This window comes from Schistocerca americana, chromosome 1 (genome assembly GCF_021461395.2).
Source record: "Schistocerca americana isolate TAMUIC-IGC-003095 chromosome 1, iqSchAmer2.1, whole genome shotgun sequence".
Taxonomy (NCBI): domain Eukaryota; kingdom Metazoa; phylum Arthropoda; class Insecta; order Orthoptera; family Acrididae; genus Schistocerca; species Schistocerca americana.
In genome coordinates, this window is record NC_060119.1 from 1,008,411,528 (window position 1) to 1,008,436,135 (window position 24,608).

A 24,608-nucleotide genomic window follows, 5' to 3' on the forward strand; every position below is an offset into this window, starting at 1 on the left:
ATTGGCACAATTTTTTTCAAATTATTTCAATTATTAAAAAGACACTTTGTCTACTGAGGCAAAGGTTCTTGCAGTCTCTGTTGATCCTGAGCCACTGGTATTTCCAGTTGGTGTGGAATTCAATCTAACCAGTGGGCAACAGTCACTGGACAATCCATTAGTGAGTCTTTCTGCTGACTTACAAGCTGATCCTCTGTCAGCGGCAGCTGCTGGCCCAGCCTGCTAATCTCATGCTGACCCCATGGTTTGCTGGCTCTGTCCCACTGCTTCTGCTCTGGCCTGTTGTCTTCGTGCCCTTGCTGCAGCCCTAGCTCATTACCTTCATCCCAGTGCTGCCGCCCTGGCCTGTTCAAGGTGTGCTGTCGCTTCTGCTCCACCAATGCCTCTGCCTCTGCTGCTGCCATTGCATGCACCTCTGCTGCTGGTGCTGCCTCTGCCATGTCCTGCCATCCCCGCCCTCACATACTGACACTTTGCCGCAGTCCAGTCCACTTCTGGCCATTTGTCAAGTCCTGGAGCTACTGACTTGACACATTATCCAAGCCTATTCAGCTCTTCTATACCACCTGGTAGAAGTTGTAAATGAAGAAAATCTGGTGAGCAGAATATCTGATGAGCTGGTGGAGCAAATCTTTCATTATCTTTCATCACACTACATAAAATGAACATTAGGTTGACCAGGAACATCTTCTTGAGTCCGTTCTGGAAGTATGAGTGTTGGATCATGTTTCAGTTGAATATTGGGATTCTTAGCTAGAGTCTCATTTCTAGCCTTTGTTGCAGCTTCTTCAACAGCTTTGACATGCAGGTCATCATTTTTACTGAACAGTGGACACCTTTAAGGGAGAAGAAAGAAGAAAATAAATCAGTAACTGGAAACATCAGAGCATTTTTGCTGACAACAAACTTTAACCTTTAACACACATTATACAATAGAACAAGGATTGACAGTTTTTAAAAATTACTACAATTAGACATACAATAGAACAAGGATTGACAATTTTTAAAAATTATTACAATTAGAAAACATCATGAGTTCAAATAAAATCACTGTCATGCTTTTTACAATAATACAATTTCCTCACATGTACAGTTCTTGTTCCTATTATACACTGTTCATGTGAAACAATACTAGCTCTACAAGTAGATTTTGTTACACAAATAATACAATAATTTGGCAACAATGCACTCCTTTATCCTTAATTTGCCACAATAATACACTATACATGTTTCTGCAATACTGAACTTCTGAGTCAATCGTGGCTCTTCAATTGTGATCAGTATCCTTTTCTTAATATTTTTCACACAGTAGCACAATATTAGATGAAAGCTAATTATTAAAAAAATGCAATAAACAAGTTCATTATAAAATTACAAACATTATTTCTACCATGTCACACACCACATTCTTAACTCAATGAACAATGGTTTTATTGGAATAAGTTAATAACAGCAACCAGTGCTTGATCTGTGACTGTACACACCAGAAAAGTAAGTTTTAAGATGCCTAAAAAACAACATGACCAATAAATGACTTTTTTTGCAGGGCGTGGCCTGCCATGTTATGGTAAATGCTTGTTATGAGGTCTGACGCATAGTTGGTAAGCCTGGCCAGTAAATCTTTGCTTGACGATTACCATTGCCTGCCAAATGTGTCTTCATCACATTTTCTATATTCTTCGGATATATTTATGTATGGCCAGCCAGAATGGGGTTTTCTTGGTATCATAGTAATATGTTTTCCATTATTCCCCATTCGGTATGTTGAATGGATGGACCGAGTTGGGAGCGCACATGGAGTGGCTGTGCATCCTGGTGTGCATGTCTGCCCCCTCGGTTTGTTTCTGACTTGGCTATGCAGGTTTTCACAGTCAGTCCGTACTACGTTCATAATGAGTGTATAGATGGTGAGAGCCTTTTATAGCATGTTAGTACTTTTTTAGAATTTACGATACCTAAGACCTCAGTGCCCAGGCAGGTAAAGTCCAGCATACAGGTTTTAGTCACTCGTCACATTGTATCTAAGTCACGTTATGAACAGCTTACTATGTGTACATTCCTGACTTCCATATATGAATAAGGGTAAATTATAATATGTAGTTCTGTATGGTACTAATACGGATAATGCCTTTTTTACTCTGTAATTGATGTACTTTATAGCATGTATAGTCTGTTTATAGCATGTATAGTATGTACAGTAAGTGTATGTCAAAGTGTTCTTTGCATGGGTATTTGATTAGCAGTAATAGTAAAGTTGTATTGTAGTAGTAATGAGTGGTTATACCGTAGGACTGTGTGTGCACTGCTTGGACAGCACTATCTAGTGGCCGGTTGTGAACCACTAGAATCGCAGCAGGTAAACTGGCACGGAATAGGGCAGTGTGATGCCAACCATTGTTAGTCGAGCAGCGGTCATGTACCAAATAGTTTTATCTTGTTACTTCGGTTTTACATATCTGATTGAAAAGAATGACCATGAGAGCAGTTGTTTTTTTTTAAATTCAGGTATGTGGTACTGTGTTAATAGTAATGTATATAGTTTAACTCATGTAAGCCCTCCCTTAAACCTGTACAGTTATATCTTCACAGATCCGATGATGGTACCTTTAGTGTGTTGAAACAGATTATCCAGTAAACAGTATTTAAGCGATCTTGGCTTTTGAATTATTTCTGCAACAGAGTGATCGCCCCACTACGCACTGTATGTTCACTGTAAAGATAATGGAATGTAGTCAAACTGAGTCAGGCAATCCTGAAGGAAGTAGAATAAAAATGCCTATTTGGGCAGCAAAATTATTTCAGTCATTTTCAGCTGAGAAGATGTAAAACATAGACTAGCAACAGCAAGAAAAGCATTACTGAGAAAGAGAAATTTTTTAACATTTAATACAAATTTATATGTTAGAAAATCATTTCTGGAGATATTTTGTCTGGAGTGCATCCTTGTATGAAAGTGAAACTTGGGAAACAGATAGTTCAGACAGGAAGAAAACAAACTTTTGAAATGTGGTGATCAGAATACTGTTGAAGATTAGATGTGTAGATCACATAACTAACGATGAGGTACTGAATCAAACCAGGGAGAAAATATATTCAGGGTGAAACTTGACTAAAAGAAGGGGCTGGTTGATAGGACACATCCTGAGGGAACTGTGCAGCAAGCAGGTTCAAATGGATGGAGGGTGCAGTAAGTATGCAGAAATGAAGAGGCTTGCACAAGATATACTAGCATGGAGAGCTGCACCATACATCTTTGGACTGAAGCGAACAACACTGGTACCACTGATATAGGTTTATATTTCTGTATGTCGACCCAGTTACCTCTTACAGATCAGAATGACCACCACTTTACTCCCAAATGTGTTGCACAGTTCATCATTTCACTAAGATGTTGTCCCTGGTGGGTGCATTTTTCTGCATATTCAATATGTGCACCTAGTGTTGTAATTTAATATTCTATCCTCAGCCATCCAGATTAAATGTGCTTTGTCGCACTTGCTTTTGATCTGAAGATGACTTATTCCATCTCATATCAGTAATCACAATAATAAATAGTGATCCAGAGGTGTTTTCTTTCATTACAGTATCTAATGGGTACCCAATTACGTCAGTAAGCAATTCCTCTATCAAGTGAATTAAATCAGTTTTAAACTGAGCACTCATTTATTTCTACAATCGTCATTTCTGCATTCGTGTTATGATTAATACTGAAAACTGTGCTGAGAGCTCTGTCAGTAATGTAATTTCAAAAGACAGAGTTTAGGCATATGTTTGGCTAAGAGGGAAAAGTGTTCATTTGCAGATGAGATATTCAGAATACTCTCTTTGCTAGCATTTATCCGATCATTAGGGGTCTGCTCATTTCACGATTTGGCAAACCTATTTTATTTTAAATTTTGCATAGATGCCCTTCCTGTCACCAGTCAGCCTGAGGGAGGGAAGTTGTGTGCAGTAATGATTGGGGACCAACCCAGTATTTGCGTAAATGAGTATGGAAAATTGTTATACGAGCAGATCAGATATTCAGAACAACACACACAGATTACCACATTAATAAAGCCTTGTATATTCATAATTGATGGTATCAAAAACATAATTTACCTCCTCAATTTGGTACAAAATGCATTGCCCACCAGGGTAGCTTAAGGTTAAAAATTCATGTAGAGTTTTTCTTGAATACGGCAATATGAAAATTTCTTGGTGTAAGAGTGATACTCTGTTTTATGCATGAAAATAGTTTTCTTTTATTGACGTAGTCTCTCTTTACATCATTGTACATGATGACCACTGTTTTCCCAGTGACTGGATTCCATCCAAATACATGATTCGGCTAAATACCCATTCAACACTGCCATAGCCTCATCATTGGACTCTATACTATTCTAGCCATATATCTCTTTAAGATATCGGATAACATGTCAAAAGTGTGTAGCTGGAGATGGTAGCAGTGAAAGAAAGAAGCTGCGTAAGGGGAACAGTACTCAGGAGGTTATGTGCCCCCCACCACCATATTATTGACCGTTTAAGCAGTATTAGAGTAGCAAGTGCCACCTGTCACATGGGACTACTCCACTCCTATTAGTGTCAAGGCATTGTGTCAGTAATTTGATCCACTAGAAGATCTTTCTAATTCTGATCATGGTTGTAATGTAGCCAAGTATACTTTATCGATTGCACAAAATCTTTCTCCAATATTTTAATTGCATCATTCAGTATGAATATAATATTTTTCTTTCACTTAGCTCAAATGAGTTTGACGGTTTATAATTTTATCTAAGAATTTGCTTGCCCATTTTTAGAAAGGAAAGTATGAATTATTAACGTTTGGAATCTTTCCTTGTTGCTTTTATTAAGGAAGGCAAGTTCTGCTCTGCAAGTAACTTCATGAAATAGAGTATGTCTTCATGAAAGCCAGTTAATCATTTCTGCTTTTGGAGTGTAAAGGGATGGAATAACTTAATGTTACAATAAGATAAATTATCAATCAATAGCTACTAATTTGTACCTCAGCAACTTCTTGACTTATTTCAAAGTTCAGATCATTGTGATAGTTATGTGATATCACCCCACACTGCAATATTAACAGTGTGTATCATATGAACAAAAATGCACGTTATACAGAATCAGTGCAAAGCTACTCCACACACTTAAGCGCTCATGCTATATAATTTGGGATATACTCAAATCCCACAACTTACCTACTGCAAAAGCTCCTTTGCTGGCAGGCGCATTACACTCAACACCATAATATTCAAGACAGATCGTTTTAACCTTTGCCCAGGATAATCAACAAGAAGAACCTGTTAAGCACTCCAAAATGAAGTGATCATGGCTGTTTGGGTGTATGTCATTGGCAACTGACTTTGCCTTTTTCATGCAGGTTTTGACTTATTCCATTCATTTTATGATTTAATAAAGTCAAATAATTAACGTTTCTCAAAAGATGTTAGTGATAAGCATTGACATAAACTGCACATGACAAGGCACAAATGGAGAGGTAATGATTATAAAGCTGCATTCATCATAATATTTGAAAAAATAATGGTACTTATTTTCACTCTTCTGTGTAACCTTCTCAAAGTTTCTTATATTAAACTGCTCAGTGTCTGTCTGAGTATGATTTTGCTTTGCAAGGAGAAATCCAAGTTCTGCAATCTTCTTCTTCTTCTTGTTCTTCTTCTTCCTCCTCCTCATCTTCCTGAAATGTTTCTGCTTATGGAGGTTGTTCAACCAGCCTCTTCCATGTTTCTCTTTTCTCCCACAGTCTACCATTCAGCATTTCTCCCACTACTCTTCAGATCACATAATTCACCTGTTCTCTCCGTCTTGTTTGTTGACTTCCAATGGGTCTTTGTCCACATTCTGTACACTGTAGGGTTCATCTTGGAAGTCTATTTTGTACCATTCTTTTGACATATTCTAACGAAGCCATCATCTGATTAATTAATTAAACTTCACAACACTTATTGAGTAACTTGATAACAAGGTGGTACCAATTTAAATAAACTTTAAAAGGCTGACTACTTAGCTTTTATAATGGAAATCTCCACCATGTTGCAGAAACTGTACATTAGGGTGCTTAATCCATTTTCAGATAGTCCTGAGAAGTCAATATGTGAGGTTCTCGTATTTCAAATTAAAGTCAGTTCCAGAAAACCTTCGTTTTGACAGTCAAACATTTTACAAAACAGCATTGTTACACAGACCTTCCATCACAGGACAACAATACAACCTGCATTTCTTTCTCTTTTGGTTTAACATGCAGCCCAGCTGATATACTTTCTTGACAATACATGCCCTTTTGGTCTCACTGTGTACAAAATAGATTTACTGATTTATAATTAGAAAGTTTCATTACAAAATACACTGATCAGTCAAAACATTATGACCCCCTGCTTAATAGTTTGTTAGTCATCTTTAGTGACTCAGATAGGTTCCATAGGACTTCATCAGGCAAATATGGTCGCTGAGACATCAACTTGAGTTCACTATGACACTCCTCAAACTACTGTAGCATGGTTCAAGCTCAGCGATATGGACAATTATATTGTTGAATGATGACATATCTGTCAGGGAAGACATTAAGCATGAAGGGCTGCAGGTGGTTCGCAGCTGTCGACATGCCTTTGATTATTACCAAGCAATTGCAGGAGAATGTCACCCATGGTATAATACTAGTCCCACGAGCCTGCGTCCATGACACACTGCATGTTTCAAGCTGCCGTTCGCCTCAGTGATGTCATTTGTGGAGATGACCATTGACCTAGTGTAGCAGAAATGTGACTCACCTGAAGATTTCCATTGATTGACAGTCGAATCCCAATGGTCCCATGCCCACTGCAATCATAAATGACAATGTCAATGGTAAACATGAACATATAGGGGTGGTCTGCTGAGGAGCACAATGTTTGACAATGTAGGATGAACAGTGTGCTTCCGTGCACCAGTATGGTGCTCTTTCGACTGATATGCCACAGATCACCAGCTATCCTACTTTGCAGGGCAGACAAGCCTCAGAACCCCATATTCCATATAGAGTTGTGAACATCCAACCATGTAGCGCCTAGTAGCACTTTCATTGTTATTCTACCTCTTTCCATAGATGGTCACGACCATAGCACATGAACATTCAACCAGCTGCGCCATTTTTGAGATACTAATTCTCAGGCACTGTGTAATAATAATCAGTTCTTTGTCGAAGTTGCTTATCTCAATGGTTTTCTCCATTTTCAGCCCAAACTTTATATCTTTGCTAGGGTGATTCCCCATCTGTGTCTGCTCCACTTACATACTTTTGTTACTGTGTCACATGCCCACAACACCACCAGGCAGCCTCCAATGTTAGGGTGGACTGTGGTCATATGCTTTGGCTTATCAGTGTCAGCCGCGCGGGATTAGCCGAGCGGTCTAAGGCACTGCAGTCATGGACTGTGCGGCTGGTCCCGGCAGAGGTTCGAGTCCTCCGTCGAGCATGGGTGTGTGTGTTTGTCCTTAGGATAATTTAGGTTAAGTAGTGTGTAAGCTTAGGGACTGATGACCTTAGCAGTTAAGTCCCATAAGATTTCACACACATCTGAACTTTTTTTTCTCGGTGTCAAAACAATTTTGAAGTAAACCAACGTTAATTTATAATAAATATAATTTCAAGTATTGGTTTTTAGATTTTGAGATAAAAATAAAGTGATGAAATGTGATTAACAATACTTGACACAAAATTACAGGTTTCTTATTAATTACTGAATAACTTTTTGTGCTAACATAAATTGGAGAATTTAAAAGACTGGGGAATAAGATTACAAGCTTAACATTTTATACAGAAACATTGTTTTGTCATAATCTCAAAGAGGTCATCCGTTTACATTGCAAAATTCTAAAAGGTGTAATTACAAAATTAATTGCAGACATTCTGAGTTTGGCATCTTTACTGACACATTTCCCTAAGACCCTACTTGAGTTTAATCACATCTGGTTGTGAAACATTTAAAATTGTTAATTTGTCTTTACACGAAATAATCGAATTTTAGTGATTAATTTGCTAATTATTTCAAAGTTGGAATTTGATTCTTATGTTATCATGACATCTTCACTTTTTGTCTCAACAGTTACATAATTAGTTGTCCCATAACTTTTATCAAATAGCTGATTCCGAAATAATGCAATACTGGTAATTACAGATTCTGGTAATTACTGTTAATCTGAAGGCCTGTAAGTTAATTAGTTATATTGCATTGTGTATATAATGTGTGCATTAGCATCTAATCACAAATTATGAAGCAAAAGATGTTTCATTACATACTGTATTCTGTGTAATGTGGGTCAGGTGGTATACAGAAAAGCTATCTTGGGCAATATCGAACACCATGAAGTGTCCCTCACTAACTCCTATTACAATGTCCAAACCATTTAAACCTATTTCTCTACATAGTTTCTTTTAGGGGACTGATCTAAGGGGTGTATTGTGTTGTTTCATGCCTTATCCTGTTCGTTCTCTTCTTACCCAGGATTCCTCATAGCCAGCATATCTCTGTTACTTGTATTCTGCTTAGATCTTTCTTTATCCAAGGCCAATATTCTGAAGTGTAGGTCAAAACTGGCAAATAATACGACTTGTGCTTGATAATTTTTGCTTTTGCAGGTATTTCCCAATTTCTAATTTTGCCTGATACACAGTAAAAAAGTTCTTAACAATTTTCCAGGCCCCCTATTCTCTCTGAAATTTCATCCTTGATGTTTTCTTTCTAGGCTAACTACCCATACTTCCTGGATACCTGAAAGCAACTACATCCTCAATAATTACCAGTACTGTAGGACACCTAGTCTTCAAAACCCTGATTTGTAATTAAGTCTACTGCTACTGTTGTAGTTGACTTTCTTCCAAAAGCTGTGCTGCATATCATAAAAGAGGTTATTTCCTTTAAAACAACTTAATAGCTAATCTTTTACTACAGACACCATCACCTTAGCAAGCACTGGTATTATAGGTATAGGCCTGTAGCTTGACAACTGAAGTGGATTACATTTCCTATAAACTGTTACTGTTTTTTCTACTTTTTTTAAGTCAGGTAATACCCAGCACGGAGGCATTTATTTACTACTACTGTCACTGGTAGAGCAATTTCACAGATTACAGTTTTAATGTAGTGCAGGACGTGCTGTACACATCAGGGTTCCCTGAATGTTTGTAATTTTTTACTATTTTTATTTGCCTTTGAATACAGTCTCTTCCACATTAACATGCTGCATTTATTTCCAAATTTCATATGAACTGCAGAATTTGCTCCACAGTCAGGAATTTCACCTACTGAGCTTCCCACAAGGTTTATAAAATAGCCATTAAATTCACCTGGACTGCAAGAATTAAAGCACGAAGTGAGCTTTTCCCTATTTTCACTGATCAGATTCTACACTGCCTTGCAATGATTGTGAGCTTCTTCAACAAACCAGGAATTGCTTTCTTTCTTTGCTTTCTCTACTTCTTTTCTGTACATCCTTAATGCCAATATCTTTAGTGGCTTTGACTTCATCATTTAGTAGCTGTACAATGCATTTTATTTTAGCTAATCTAGCACTACACCAGCTCTATACAGTATTCTGTTTGTATTTTGATTTAGCAACTGGGCATTGTTTGGGTTTTAGTGGAAAATTTTTATCAATTTGGTTTTAAGGGTCTGGAACATGACACTGAATGTATCATTTGGAACCAATTCTTCAGACATCTGATGCCAATCTGTAGAAAACACTGCAGTTTTGAATTCATATAAACTTTTCTTTGTAATAATTCTATATCCAAGGACATAATTTGAATGCCAGTTGGGAATTTGCTGTGTGCTTACTGAGTTTGTCCATAGCTTCATGATTACTGCACTATGATCTGTAAGCATATGGTCAACCACACTTACTTCGTATTCCCAGATATTTAGGTTCTGGCAATTGAATCAAGACAGACATCTCCTCTTGTTGGTAGATAACTTGCTAAAAAGAATCCATAGGTGCTTACCAAGTTCATAAAAGCTGTCTCTTTGTCACACACAGACAGCTTTCCAGTTTGCTGATGTTCTCAAAATTGTCATTTGAAGGAAAGTACACAGAAATAATAATTAAGTTAACATCTGGTGGCCCCCAAGCAATCAGTTCTAGATCCAAGTCCACACAGAAGTCATTTAAGTCAATTTTGTTTGCACTAAGGTATTTCTGAAATCAAGGTAGATGATAAAACTATTGTAAACCCTGCTCAAATTTCTGTATTGTTTAACAAATTCTTTATAAATATAAACAAATCTAATTTCAATCTAGCAGAGTATCCAGACATGGTAAATTTATTCAACGGTGAGAAACCTGATGGTGAATTTTTCAATACATTTACAAAAACTACTGGAAAAGATATAGAAAATGTGATGCTGTCACTAAAAAGTAAAACATCAGCAAGATGGGATGGGATACTAACAAAAGTGTTAAAAACAGTCTCCAAAATAACTGTGTAGCCACTAACTACAATAGTTAACCAGTCCCTTCAAGAAGGTTATTTTCCAGGCACACTGAAATACACAGTAGTTAAGGCACTATTCAAAAAAGGCACAAGAGAACACATGGGAAATTATCGTCCAGTGTCTCTTCTTCCATCACTGTCAAAAATATTTGAGACGATAGTCACCATACAAATTCAAAATTTCATAGAAAAATTTAAAATAATCTCAAAAAATCAGTATGGATTTCAAAAAGGCAAAACCATAATATCTGCTATAAATAATTTTTGTTGATAAAATTAGCTTGTCTCTAGAAACTCACTGCATGCCACAGGAATTTTTTGTGACCTATCAAAGGCCTTCAATAGAGTGAATCACTCCTTGCTATCCTGTAAACTGGAAAAGTGTGGAATTAGGGGCACGGTATTACAATGGATTAAGTCCTACCTAACCAACCGAAGACAAAGAGTGGTTGTAACATCACAGAGAGAGGAACTTATACTTCAAAATGGAAAACCATTTCACATGGAGTACCCCAATGTTCTGGGAGTACCCCAATGTTCTGTCTTAGGTCCCACTCTTTTTTTTGTTTTACATAAATGATCTGTCACTTAATATTGAATGTCACTCAGTTTTATTTGCAGATAACACATCTTTAATCATTGAAAGTAACATTACAGATCAAATTCCACAAACTGTATTATATACTTTAGAGAATTTAGATACCTGGTTTGATTTAAATGGGTTAAATTAAACATGGAAAAGACTCAGTTAATGCAATTTAAAACAAAATAAGCAAAATTAAATGCTATTCAGGTAAGTAACAGAAACGAGGATTTGCAGGAAGCTAGCTGTGTGAAATTCCTAGGAATGCAACTAAATAAAAATCTATCGTGGGGGTCACACATACATTGCCTTGCAAATAAAGTAAATAGCCTAGCATATGCAATGAGAATATTGTACAATGCTACCAGTATGGGGATAAGAAAAGTAGTCTATCACAGCTACTTTGAGTCAGTAATAAGGTATGGAATTGTATTTTGGGTAACTCAAACCGTATGTGTCAAATACTAAAACTTCAGAAAACCATCATTAGAAATATACACAATGTAGGGTGATGAAACTCATGTCGCCCACTCCTAAAAAAATCTGAGAATACTAAGTGTTCCATCACTATACATATATGAGCTGATTATCTTTGTACACAGCAATTCTGATTTATTTGTAGGAAATCATTTTCAACATGATTACAACACCAGAAACCAAAATAATTTTATGCTGCCCACCCGCCATTTAAAACTTTACACTCAAATTCCACATTATATGGGTATGAAAACTTATAACAAAGTGAAAGGAAGAGAATTGCTCAGCATAAATTTAGAAATACTGAAAAAATCCTTATATGAGAAACTAGCGACGAATGGTATTTGTCATTTATTGTAACGCCAGGAAGAATAAATGTGTCCTGTCCCGAAACTGCTTTAGTTGTTTTTTGTCACCAAGCCTCTCCCTTGAGCATAGTGCGTGGGCGCGGCGATAAAGCCGGTTCACTGCACGTGAATGACTGTAAGTGGAGAAACCACACGATCCCGCTTCAGTATCATCTGCAGAATGTCTGAGGTTACTATTAATATTGTGTGTAAGGTCATAAATATCTGGCAGCAAAGATCCCAACACACTTCCCTCAGGTGCATCTGAAGTTAATTTTACATCTGTTGATGACTCCCCATCCATGGTAACATGCCGCATCCTCCCAATTGAGAAATTTTCAATCCAGTCACAAAGTCTGCTTGGTATGTCATATAATCACACGGAGGCAAATGCTTTTTGGAAGTCTGGCTTAACATGATTGACATGTTTGGAATTCATACTGATTTACATGGAGGAGGCCATTCTGTTCAAGATACCTACCCAATTACATTTGCGATCAGAATATGTTCTAAGATTCTGCAACAAATTGATATCAAGGATATTGGACATTAGTTAATACCTCTAAAAGTGTGAGCATGGAAACCATTAGGAAGGCAGAAAATAGATACACTTAGGAAGGACTGGAATGTAGGCATTGCAGAGTACCTGCCAGAAAGATAATTGACTGAAAATACTTGCCTGATGAATCTATGAAATTATCCAGATAATTGTTCCCTTTTATGATAAGAAATTCAACATAACATAATATACTTACTTATGATAATTTGTACCACCTTCTTCATTAAAATGATCATAACCATTTACAGGTTTGCGACAAATGTAGCACATTAGAGCCCCACAGGTGCATGTCATTTTATTGCAACCATCAATTTTGATAAATTTTTTTCCACATCTCCAACATGATCTGTAAAAGAATATTTTGACACCAAATGAAAAGTCCAGAATGGAATAACAACAACACGGAAAGGATAGGTTGACAGTCACCACATATGGGAGGTGTTGAGTCACAGACAGTTACAATGAAAAAAGTGGACATGTGTGTGTGAGTTGCGCTTGTGTGAATGTGTGTGTTTCTTCTTCTGAGAACTGTCTGGATGCTGAATATTTCCTAGCATTCTTTTTCATTGTTCCTGAATGCTACCTGACACCTCCTCTTGTAGTGAGTCTTTCCATGTTGTTGTTTTAAAAACAAATATATTTTGATTTCTTAGGACTCAAATTTTGCCTCTGTACTAGTACTAGTTCTTGTCAATAATGATATCCGTGTTCAGGAGATAGCAGAGCATTAAACATAAACAAACATAAAATATATCAGTCAGTAAAATATATAAAAACACATCATGAATTGCGCTAGATGGAAGTTACCAAGTAACTAGACGACCTAAAACAGCAATGAAACGTGATGTGGAGTTAAAACATCAGATATGAGGGTAGAAGAAAACAAGTTGCGAGCGTTCAAATATCATGAAGTACAAACATAATAAGATACTAATTCTTTAATTGATCAATTCGTAAAACTGCAATTGTGCAAAAAGTAGGCGCTCCTTAATAGTGTACAGTGCTTGATCGAAGTAATATCTATTATGTCCAAAGAGATGAGCATCTTTCAAGAGGAAATCTTTGCAGATTTACTGTTTTGTACAGAATTGTCAAAAATCTACACAACTTGTAAATAAAATATACAATTTTTAAGTCTAATTTTATGAGTTATATATTTCAAAAAATTGTAATTTGAATCACTCCATGATAGTTTAATGAAATATTCAAAATAAGCCCCAGCTCATTGTCAAGGATTTTGCGAAAATTTTGCATAATCAGTCTGGAATATGAATGAAAAAAAAAAGAAAAAAAAATTAGGTCAGTATTTTTCTTGATTGTATGTAGTGCCGACCCACTGACACATTCACATTAAGGGAGTCATCAGACCTATTAAAATGAATGTTTAAAGAAATGACTCCTGTATGCAATATCAACAAAACTGCTGTGATAGATAAACAGTTTTCTTGCAAGTGAGGACTAAAAATGGAGAATACATCTAGCAGCACTTGGTGCATCCAGTGTCACTGTCTTGTACCCTGGACTCTAAGATTACCAAATCAAATTGTTTGTCACCTTCTACTTTTTCCATCATTCCTTAGTTGTTTCTCTATTCTTTGAGATGTAGTCCATCTACGCAATCAAATGAAAGATTGTTTGTTCTGTGGCATGACTTTTTGGAGTACAAGTCTTGTAAGATTAAGTTACTACTCGGTTCTACTATGTTTTGTGATCTTATTACTGGATATGTGTTGTCCTGGAGTTGTACTTTGTTGGCCTGCATACACCAGGATGTCCAATTTTAACACATTTCAATTGAACACTTCACTTTTACTGTATTTTGGTTTGTATGTTTACTGTATATCATGTTGCCAACTGTTACTGCGTGTTTTTCATTAATCTTTTGTTTGTGTTTTGGTGTCTGTGCACTATATGATCAAACATATCTGGACATCCTTGTGTTATGCAGGACTGACCACTGGAAGTCACAACAAGTGGACCTGCAAGTATAAAAAGAGGTTGGGATTGTTGTGTTGTCAGCAGAGAACCAGTAACAGCAGAATGGGTCAGTCTGGAGAGTCAGTGACTCCGAATGTGGACTAGACAATGGTCGACTGAGCAACAAATTCATTTGGAACATTTCCACCCTTCTAAAGCTGTCTAAGTAGACTGTTTGTGATGTGTTTGTGGACTGCAAATACAAAGGAACATATTTAAACCAAAACCAGGCAGACATCATGTACAGGCAGACAGGTACTGTCAACCACTAAGGACTGTACTTGTAAAAATTTGCATGAAATCAGCAGAAGGGATCACTCTGAAGTTCTAATGTGCAATGGCAATCCAGGTAGCACATTGACTACGTTTAGAAGTTAGAAAGAATGGAGTACAATGGTTGAGCAGCTCATCATAAGCCACACATTTATTAAGTCAAAGCAAAGTGACACTTGAGATGAGATAAAGAGTGATGCCACTTGACAGTGGATAACACGAAATGGGTAATTTGGTGTGATGAATCACACTATAACCTTTGCCACTGTGATGGATACATTTAAGTTTGGTGACTGCCTGGAAAACATTATTTGCTTTCACATGTACTGCTAACAGCATAGTGTGGTTAGGTTGTGACCCTTTTACTTCAATTAGGAAAACACAGAATGCAGAAGTATATGAACCTCTTTTACAGCACTGTCTATTGCATACAGTAGGAAAAAATTTGGAGACAATGATTGCTTGTATCAGTATGACAATGCACTGTGTCATAAAACAGCATCTGTGAGGTAATCGTTAGTAACAAAAGTCCTGAACTGAAACCAATGGATCTCCTTTGGGGGTGAGTTAGAATGCCAGCTTTGCTCCAGACTCCAACTTTCAACACCACTAACTTCTCTCATTTCTGCTCTCAAAGAAGCATGGGCTGCCATTCCTCCATAGACATTCAAATACCTCATTGCAAGTGTTTTCAGCAGAGATCAAGCTACATAAAAGTGAAAGATGGGCACACCCCAAATTAATGCCAACTAATAGGTGTCCAGGCATTTTGATCAGATAATGTATGTAGTTTGATATCAGGTATGTATGACCTCTGAACTCCATCCAAACAGGCCTTGGATTAACCAACCGTACTGGCCGACTGCCTTGTGAACCTCAGCCCATAGGTATCACTGGATGGGGATATGGAGAGGTATGTCGTTATGTGGTCAGCACACTGCTCTCCCAGCCATTGTGAGGTTTATCAGATTGGAGTCGCTACTTCTCAATCGAGCAGCTCCTCAATTTGTCTCACAAGGACTGAATGCACCCCGCTTGCCGACAGTGCTCGGCAGTCCAGATGGTCACTTATCCAAGTGTTAGCCAAGCTGACAGACCTTTACTTTGGCGATATGATGAGAAATGACACTACCACCGCAGCAAGGCCGTTGCCATCAGTTATGTATGTGCATGTGTTATTGTGTGCAGTTGGGCTGACTCTGGGGAATAGGGGAATTTTCAGTGTAGAGGATGCAAATACCGTCAAGTGTTTGTGGTGGAAGATTAACTTTTTATTTAGCCTGGTCATGTTCTACACCTCTGTTTGTTATTGTGTATCATTTACTTTTGTTGGTCATGTCATGAATGTTCCTGTTCTTTGCATCTGTCTGTACTGAAGTGCTGTACTGGACCTCAGAAAATGAGAAAAAATTAATGGTTGACATGAAATATTTAAGTAATAAAATGAATTGTTATTCAGTGTACAAAAGGTTACATAAAAATATTAGTTATCTCATTGTGATGTAAATAAAAAGCAGTATTGATATTTCATGATAATCTATGTTTAGTATGAAAGACACTGAGAACAATGAAATTAACAGAAATAGCTTTTCATAATTATTTACTCTGATCTGAATCTTCCCATGAGAAAGATGCGGATAGAAACGTACATATCTTGTAACATATTTCTGGTAAATATATGTGGTTACTGATAAGCAAATGACTTATTTCAGTAACGTTACCATTCCTACGTGTATGAAAAATTAATGGCACATTTTTTCAGAGATAATAACGTGCAGTAAAGTATGAATTGTAATTAGTATTGTTGGCTGCCATTGGCAAGACAGCAGATTCTTTTTCAAATTACCCCAATATTATGTGGCGTAAAGCAAAAAGGAGATGGGTTACAATTAATTTCTCAAATAACAGAATAAAGTCAAGTAATTTCATTCATTTTGCAAAGAGTGGTATCAATATCAAGACAGATTCTTGTAACTGTCACGTCACATCTATCTTTTGTTCAAGTTATGAGAATTCCACAACTAAAAAAGAGCTCAGCTTTGAATTAATAATAAGTGTACCACACAAAAGGTGTTTCTCCATGTGAACCTACGAAAGTATAAATTATTAATCATGTGAAAAAAACATTCCCATTACAATCCTGAGATATTTCTAAAAGTATAATCTAAGGTGCTTCACAGCAAGTTGTTCCTAAATTATTTTACATTTATCCAGATTGTCCAAAGTGATTTATCTATCAAGCACTAGAATATAGAAAGCCTTCACAATCTTACGATTTATTATTACCAAAAACACACACACACACACACACACACACACACACACACACACACACACACACACACACACACACACACTAGTATACCACTGACTACAACAATGAGAGTACAAATTGATCAGAAAGACCATAGGCTGAAAAAGCTTTTGCTAGTACGATTCTGAGCAACATTATAAAACTGTATAGCATCCAAGGTAATTATTTGGTGCCATGCAACTCAAAGCTTCAAGGATAAAGGTAATGAGTGTCTTTGGGGGCGTGCAACAAGTGAAATTTTATTTGTGCATTTTCAAAATTGCTTCTTGTTGCTACACAATTTGCAGTGCTGTGTGGGAAAGTTTCATCAAAGAGTAGGGATTAGTACAGGGAGTGATTTTTTTTTATTTAGATTATTGTGCTGTTTTCAGTGTGTTGATATTTCTTGTGTATTGTATTTTTGTTTGTGTACTGTGCATTGTGTACTTACATAGCTAACATGGGTAGGTTTAAGAGAAAAGAAATGTTAGAGGCAGATAATGTGATAGAGTTAGAGTTAACTAATGACATGTCAAAACAGAGAATAATAGCTCAGAATTCCAGACTTTGGAAACTGAGATAGGTAATCAGATCTCTGGTTCTCGTGTAGGAACACTGGATCAATAGACATGCACCAGATCAGCTGACGATGCTACTAATACTGCACAAGCTGTACCGACAGAAGAGGTGCTGTTACTTAAGGCGACAGCAAACAATTTCCTTCCTCTGTTGCTACAGAAGCTAGACTTGGGAGAGAGTATAAAGGAATAGGAATGAGAAGAAAGACAAAGGATAAGAAAAGGAACATGAAGAAAGGGAAAGAGTAAAGGAAATGGAGTGAGAAGAAAGAGAAAGAATATGCAAATTCGAAAGAGATAATAAGCCAACCAAACAACTAAATAAGATTCTCGACACTTGTGATATGTATATCATGGACCACATAAATGAGGAAACAGATAGCGTACCAATCGCAAATGAGAGAATTACTTACTCAAAATAAGTATTTGCCTAGTAAAGTGAGTGATCTGGGCATTCAAGTAAACAGATTAAAAGTAGTACTGTGAATGATTTGTACAGTAATCTAGACAAGAAAATAGAAACTGAAGTTATCTCTACACTACAATATTTGAACATTGTACCAAATTGCATGAAATGTGACATTAATGCACAACTGTCACAGGATGTGTTTGAAACAAACATTTATGGTTGGACGTGAGACCAACGAGGACCTATTTAGAGAACCTAATGAAATCCCAACTACTAGTTATCACTATGGTAACAGCCTCATCAACAGTGAACATTGAGAGATTTTAAACTGCAATCAAGCTGGCAGATACAGCCCGAGCAGTGATGATCACATTGTTGGTGTGACAGCCGCTGACGATGGAGTGACCTTGACGCATATAAAGCATGAAAAGTTGCTTATAAAATACAGACGTTCCACACAGTCTCAGAAGAGTTCATTAAGAGTTTTAGGATGTACTGCCTGCTTCTTGGTGATAGAGGCATATCATTCAGTTGGTTCAGTTTGTGATTTCCTTCATAACTGGCGATGCAGCATTGTGGGCAATGGAAATTGCTGACACCTGTCAGATCTTTTCAGAATTTAAAAAGTTATTCTATCACACTTCTGGTTCAAGTGAGTTCAAGAATGCTTGAGAAAGCAGGTTGACAGTCCCAAACCATTCAATCCTAGACAGGGAAACCTGTGCAAATAATTTGAAATGTACTTAAATAAGACTTGATACCGGGATGAGCCAATGTCTCCAAGACACATACTGTGAATACTGAAAGGCAGACTACCAATTGCTATTAGGGAAAAACTTTTCCATGTCCTTGATATGGACCTGGAACAGTTTATGGCCACTGCTGACTCATTTGACCTCATACAGGAGGATGCAAAGCAAAATGAGACAGGGAACAGTGGCCCATAATAATAAATATAATAAAAATAGAAATTAAAATATAAACAGCCCAGGGAAAACCAGACACCAAAGGGACAATGACTTCCGTACCTGGGCCAGTGGCAACCACCACAAACAGGCTAGGCTGTCAAGGAAATTACAGAAGTAATAATAACAAAAATTCCAGTGGGAATCTGTTTAAGAACAGGAGCAACAATTTTAATAGAAAGAGAATCAACCCAAGAATATGAGGAGATGAATGAACTAGGACAAAAGACAGGGCCAGCAACCTGCCATTCAAACGAAACACCGCAGGACAGGAGCTATCCTGTGAATAACATTAATGTTATACTAATGCCAGCTCCTAATTGATGATCCCAATGGCAACAACGATAGAATGAGGTGCCACATCATATGCGACAATCTCATACTGTCAGAAGAGTGGCAATGGTAGATGACCCACAACAAAGTACATCACAAGCGTTAAACTCCACACGACCAATGTAAGCCTTCTGCAGAGGGGGAGGGGGGGTATCGGTTTGTAAATGTATCCATATTCAGATACAACAAGGGTTGGAACTGAAAGAACAACTCTGTGCTGATCTGAGAAAGTGCAGCCAGCAAAATCCTGAGTTGGTACAAGCCACAATTGAAGGAAACCTTCACAGCATGCCTGAGGATGTAATTATTGATACTGATGCCAGTGTATCCATTATGCATTATGACCTATTCAAGTGCATTAATCAGCTGAATAAGTTGCCAAAATTACCAGCTCAAAACTGTAGAAGCCATATGTGGACGTATGCAGTGAATTCAGTCAGGTACAGGCTGTATTCAAGTTGGAAATGAAGTGATAAGCTGCTCATTCCCCATTGTGAAAAATTTAGTGGTTTCGTGTATCCTAGGCTGGGAACTTTTAAGAGAAAGGGGTGCAAAGATTGACCCTTCTCGAGCTGTATGGTCACTTACATGGACAGTTTGTAGAAGACATTAGGTAACTTATATGAAACCCCAACTGTTGTACATAGCCAATGATTATACTCGGGAAAAATACCAACGTATAAGTAAAAATGGTAGAAGTGAGGTAGACTCCATAGGAAAAAACATAGGAGCAAAGGTCACTGAATCGAGTTATCTCAATGATAACAGTGGCAAAAACTCACACAGTTATTGAAACATTATGCAACGGTATTATCCAAAAAACTGGGGATAATTTAAGCAGGGTGTATATATGGACAAGGGAGAAAAAGAGACAGAGAGAGAGAGAGAGAGAGAGAGAGAGAGAGAGAGAGAGAGAGAGAGAGAGAGAGAGAGAACTTCCAGATTTCCTGGTGAAAAATGCACTTTTTTCCCATGTGAAAATACACTTCTTCCAAGGTGAAAAAAATACTGTTTTTCCATGATAAGTGACGGTATACTTTCCCTTGGAGCTATAAAAATATGAATCCTCTGATGGTAAGGGTATTATACACCAGCATGGAACTACAGAGAACAAAAAAAAATCATTAAAAAAAGTTTTGGAAAGATCTGTGATGTGCAGCAACATTTATGCTGCATATTTTCATATTATGATATGCTGCATGTTTTTGTATTCGTATTACGAAAGTACAGATTTGAATTCTACCAAACACAGCATCATGTTAGTTTCCAAAGCACTGAAATCTAGACTGAAATGTGCTTTTGTAAACCAGGCATAACTTATGTCACGTGATCTCATCAGACAATAAAAGCCAATATTCAGAACATAGGACCCGTGATGTAGTCAGCCAAATGCAACATCACTGTTAAGTAGTGTGAACACACAAATAGGAAAAGTTAATGGTTTAAATTAATGTACATAGTGTAGCTACAAGAAAAGTTAAGCTTTCGCATATAATATTGGTCTTGAAAATTAATAAGCTACAAGGAAAGCTAAGTTTTCACATATAATATTGTCTTTTTGCATGTGTTAAACTGTAAGAGATACCACACAAATGTGACAGTAAAATTTTAAATAATGACATTAATGTTTGGTCCTCTGGCCTTGAAATTCTTCAAGTGGCCACTCCTCAATGTGTTAAGTTTTAAATGAGACTGCTCTGTGAGTTAAGAAATTCATTGCACATTCGCACACATAACTAACTCATCTTGCGCAAAAGGAAATTTACTTTGAAACTAACACTTTTCAAAGCACCATTCACAATATTTTCTTGCGACCTGTTAGAAACAGCTTCATTTCAGCAGAAAGCAGGCATTATTGAGCATGGGCAGCTATGATGACGTAGGAAGCCCGTATGAGTATTAAGAGACCTTACATGACATCATAAAAGAAATAGGATACTCCAAGAGCATCAGAATTTTGTAAACCATTCTAAAATGCATAATTCGGCTAAAGTCCACATTTGTATGTCCAGATTCACAATGAAGTAGGCCCCAACCTGATATTAAACCTTTCAGTGCGGTTTTTGGGATGCAAAGTTTCTTGGAGTACCGGTACTGTATTATCGCATGTTTGGTTCTTTATTATGGTATAATGCCAGACATGCAAGAAGATGAAATTAAGTGAACAGTTGAAACTAGCCAATAGTGCAGAATGAAACACTTTGTTTCTAATAAATTGACTGCCTCTGGGGAAAAGATTAATAAAAACCACATTAATTTAGCAAAGCAACAAAAATAACTTCACTGTTCTGCTTGACTGCCAAAAACATGGAAACAAAATCAGAAAACCGAAACTAATTTTTTGAATGTATTTTAATTCACTTGATAGCTCCCACCCACAGAAATCCATTTTGTTTTCATTAGGCATGAGGAGTGTAAATGAAGGGGAAACAGCAAAATATGACTCTCTTAAGGTAGTTGAATAGTGGTGACTCATCTACGGTTGGACTTTGCATTCTGAAGTCTAGCGTAACTGTGGCCTGACCACTGCTGTGAGGTTCTTTCCTTGGGTTGTAGTACAGGGTGAGTGATGTGTAATATATGGGCCTAGCCCTCTTAGCCTCTCCTCACCTGCCGGCTTCCCCCCCCCCCCCCCCCCCCCCCTTCATGTGGGCCCACCGATTTCGCTGAGTGAAAGACCACACGGGGGGCTCGGGGAGGTTACCAGCCCCCCCCCCCCCCCCCCCCCCCCCTCCCTTGCATTATACCCTTTCTAGTTGGGGGCAGTCAAACAGAAAAGAGGGGAATTTGCCCTCTCGCCAACCCTGCTACCCCATTGCCTATCCAGACAACCCTCCCTGCTGAGGGTCCTGTATAAGGTGCAGCACACGAACGCCCTAAATGCGCCCACACCTTCACCACCAAGTCTGGCTTGGGAGTCCACCACTGCTGACAACACCAGGTGGCAACCAACACCGTCATCAACATGGACTGCAAACTCGTGAGGTGGATGTAGGAGGAGGCCCTCTCACTCGCTCTTCCAATGGAGGGACTGCTGGTTCTTCTTTGCGAACCAGGAGCTCCTCCATGTTTTTCCAACAGGATACTCGACACCATCAAGGGACAGAGAAGCAAACCTGTACACCACCAGTGTGTGCAGGAGTTTCTGGCCATCCCACAGGAGAGGGACAAGGGTGTCCAGCGAGGTTGTTGCCGCCTGAGGCTGAGGGGACAGCACGACACCACTGGGGACACCACTGCCAGATGCCAGTGTTGATGCGGCCATCTGGGAGCACCTCGCAGGGCTTCCTGCATCCGCACAGCGCTTCTCGGCTCTGGACTGCATCATCAATTTGGGGCCGGGGACACAGTCCGCCACCATCTTGGGCATGCTCCCGGATGACCTCACCACTATCTGCTCCAAGGAGAGGGAGCTTCACAGGTCCACACCACACCTGCAACCTAAGTGGCAGCAACTGCCTCAGTGCCGGTGGAAGCAGCGCCGGTGGGAGTTCACACATACCCAGGAGGCCTTCCAGCTGTCCCGCACACATTATGTGTGGGGTCTCCTGGATGGCACCGTGCTGCAGGTGCCACCTGACATCCCTGGTCTGCACAACTTCTGGGCCGACTTCATTCAACAGCAGACGCCATCCACCACTGGAGCCATCAGTGACCGCCTGCTGTTGCTCTCACAGCCTGTAGACTTTGACTGCCTGTGGAGGCCGGTCACAGCAGAAGAAGTCGCCACTTCCCTGCCACCCAGGCACTCTGTGCTGGGCCCGGATGGCCTAACTCCTGCCAAGCTGCACCGCCTGCCATGCAATGTGGTGGTGAAGATCATGAACTCCTCCTCCTTGCGCGAGCACCTCCTCCACGTTCGGACCACCTTACTGACCAAAACGGCTGCACCAGCACCACCACTGACTTTTGTCCCCTCACCGTCTACTTGGTGTTTGTGAGGACCTTCCATAAGGTTCTGGCCTCGTGCCTGATGTGTCTGTGTGCTGTGGGCGAAGGTCAGCAGACCTTCATCCCTTGCAATGTTGGAAAATATGTTCATCTTGGGCCAGGCTCTCGTCGACAAAGTTTGCTCCTGCCGTTCTGTCTTGACTGCGTCTCTCGACATGTCTAAGGCGTTCTACTCACTAGACCATGTTGCCCTATGCACCCTGCTAAAAGTGCATAGCTTCCCGAGTGAATTTGCTGACTATGTGAAAAGTTGCTCCTGGGGCAGCACGACGGTGATAATGGGTGGTGGCAGCGGCATGAGTGTGGTCATGCAGCTGTCAAGGGGACTCTCTCTTTCCCCTCCTTTTCAACATGGCAATCATTATAATTGTCAACACCTTGCCTTCCCACATAGAAGCCCAAATTTTAGGTCTCAGAGTCAATGCTGCAGCCTTCAGTAATGATGTCCTACTATTCGCATCGACGAAGAGAGGCCTGCAGTCCCTCATCAATACAGCCATGGCAGCCATCGCACATCAACGTGGAAAAGTGTTTCACCCACACCTTAGTGGCCACCGGCCGCAAGAAGAAGGTGAAGGTGAAGGTGAAGGTGAATGACTCCATCGCCTTCACAGCCGGCAATGCCACCATGCCAGTCCTACATGTGGGTGAGACCTTCCGCTACCTGGCGCTGCAGTTCTCCTATTCTGGTCAATGCTTGTTTCATCCTTGCCGCCAACTGCAGGAGCAGTAGGACATCATCACTCAGGCTCCGTGGTGCAAGCAGCCATCAGGAGATGGTTCTGCCACCCGTCGGACACTCCCTTGGGCTAATTCCACTCTCCTGTAGCCCATGGGGGCCTTGGCATTCCATCAGCCCGATGCATGGGCCCTACCCTACAGCAGGCCCGACTCCTGATGCTGCAGAAGATGGTGCCGGCTGCGGATGATGTGGGCCTGCGTGAGGTGCAGAGCGAGGTAGGGGGCTTGAGTCGCACTTTACGTGGGAACGTAATCTGCCTACAATGTCGGAGCAGGTCGGGGACATGTGAGTGGACCGCCTACACGTTGCCTTCGACGATGTGGCCATCTCCGAGTCTGCCGCCGTCACAGGGAAGCACCAGAGGGACGCCAGCACCAGTAGTCTCCTCTCTCGGCGTGACATCATCAATGCCATCTTTGCCTGCATCAATGCCTTGCCCTCCAAGGCACAGCGCAGTCGCCGGTGCATGGCTGACAACCAATGCCGCGTGGGCTGCAGAGCCATCAAGATCGCCAACTATGCAATTCAAGCTGGCGGACAAATGCACCAGTCCCACATGAAACTTCATGATGCTGTTGTGAAGTACCTTGAGCATGACTCGTGCAAAGGGGATTTGACGTCTTGATGGAGACCCA

At 39.4% G+C, this 24,608-nt stretch overlaps 1 protein-coding gene across 1 annotated transcript in view; it reads right to left on the reverse strand.

Moving 5' to 3' along the window:
* Positions 1 to 652: 652 nt before the first annotated feature.
* Positions 653 to 24,608, reverse strand: part of LOC124595957 — a 123,721-nt gene continuing 99,765 nt past the window's right edge. Inside the window, exons 7-8 of the mRNA XM_047134886.1 lie at positions 12,649 to 12,798; positions 653 to 836 (exon numbers count right to left, since the gene is read on the reverse strand). Coding sequence (XP_046990842.1) covers positions 653 to 836; positions 12,649 to 12,798 — 334 coding nt within the window. The remainder of the gene's footprint in view (positions 837 to 12,648; positions 12,799 to 24,608) is intronic.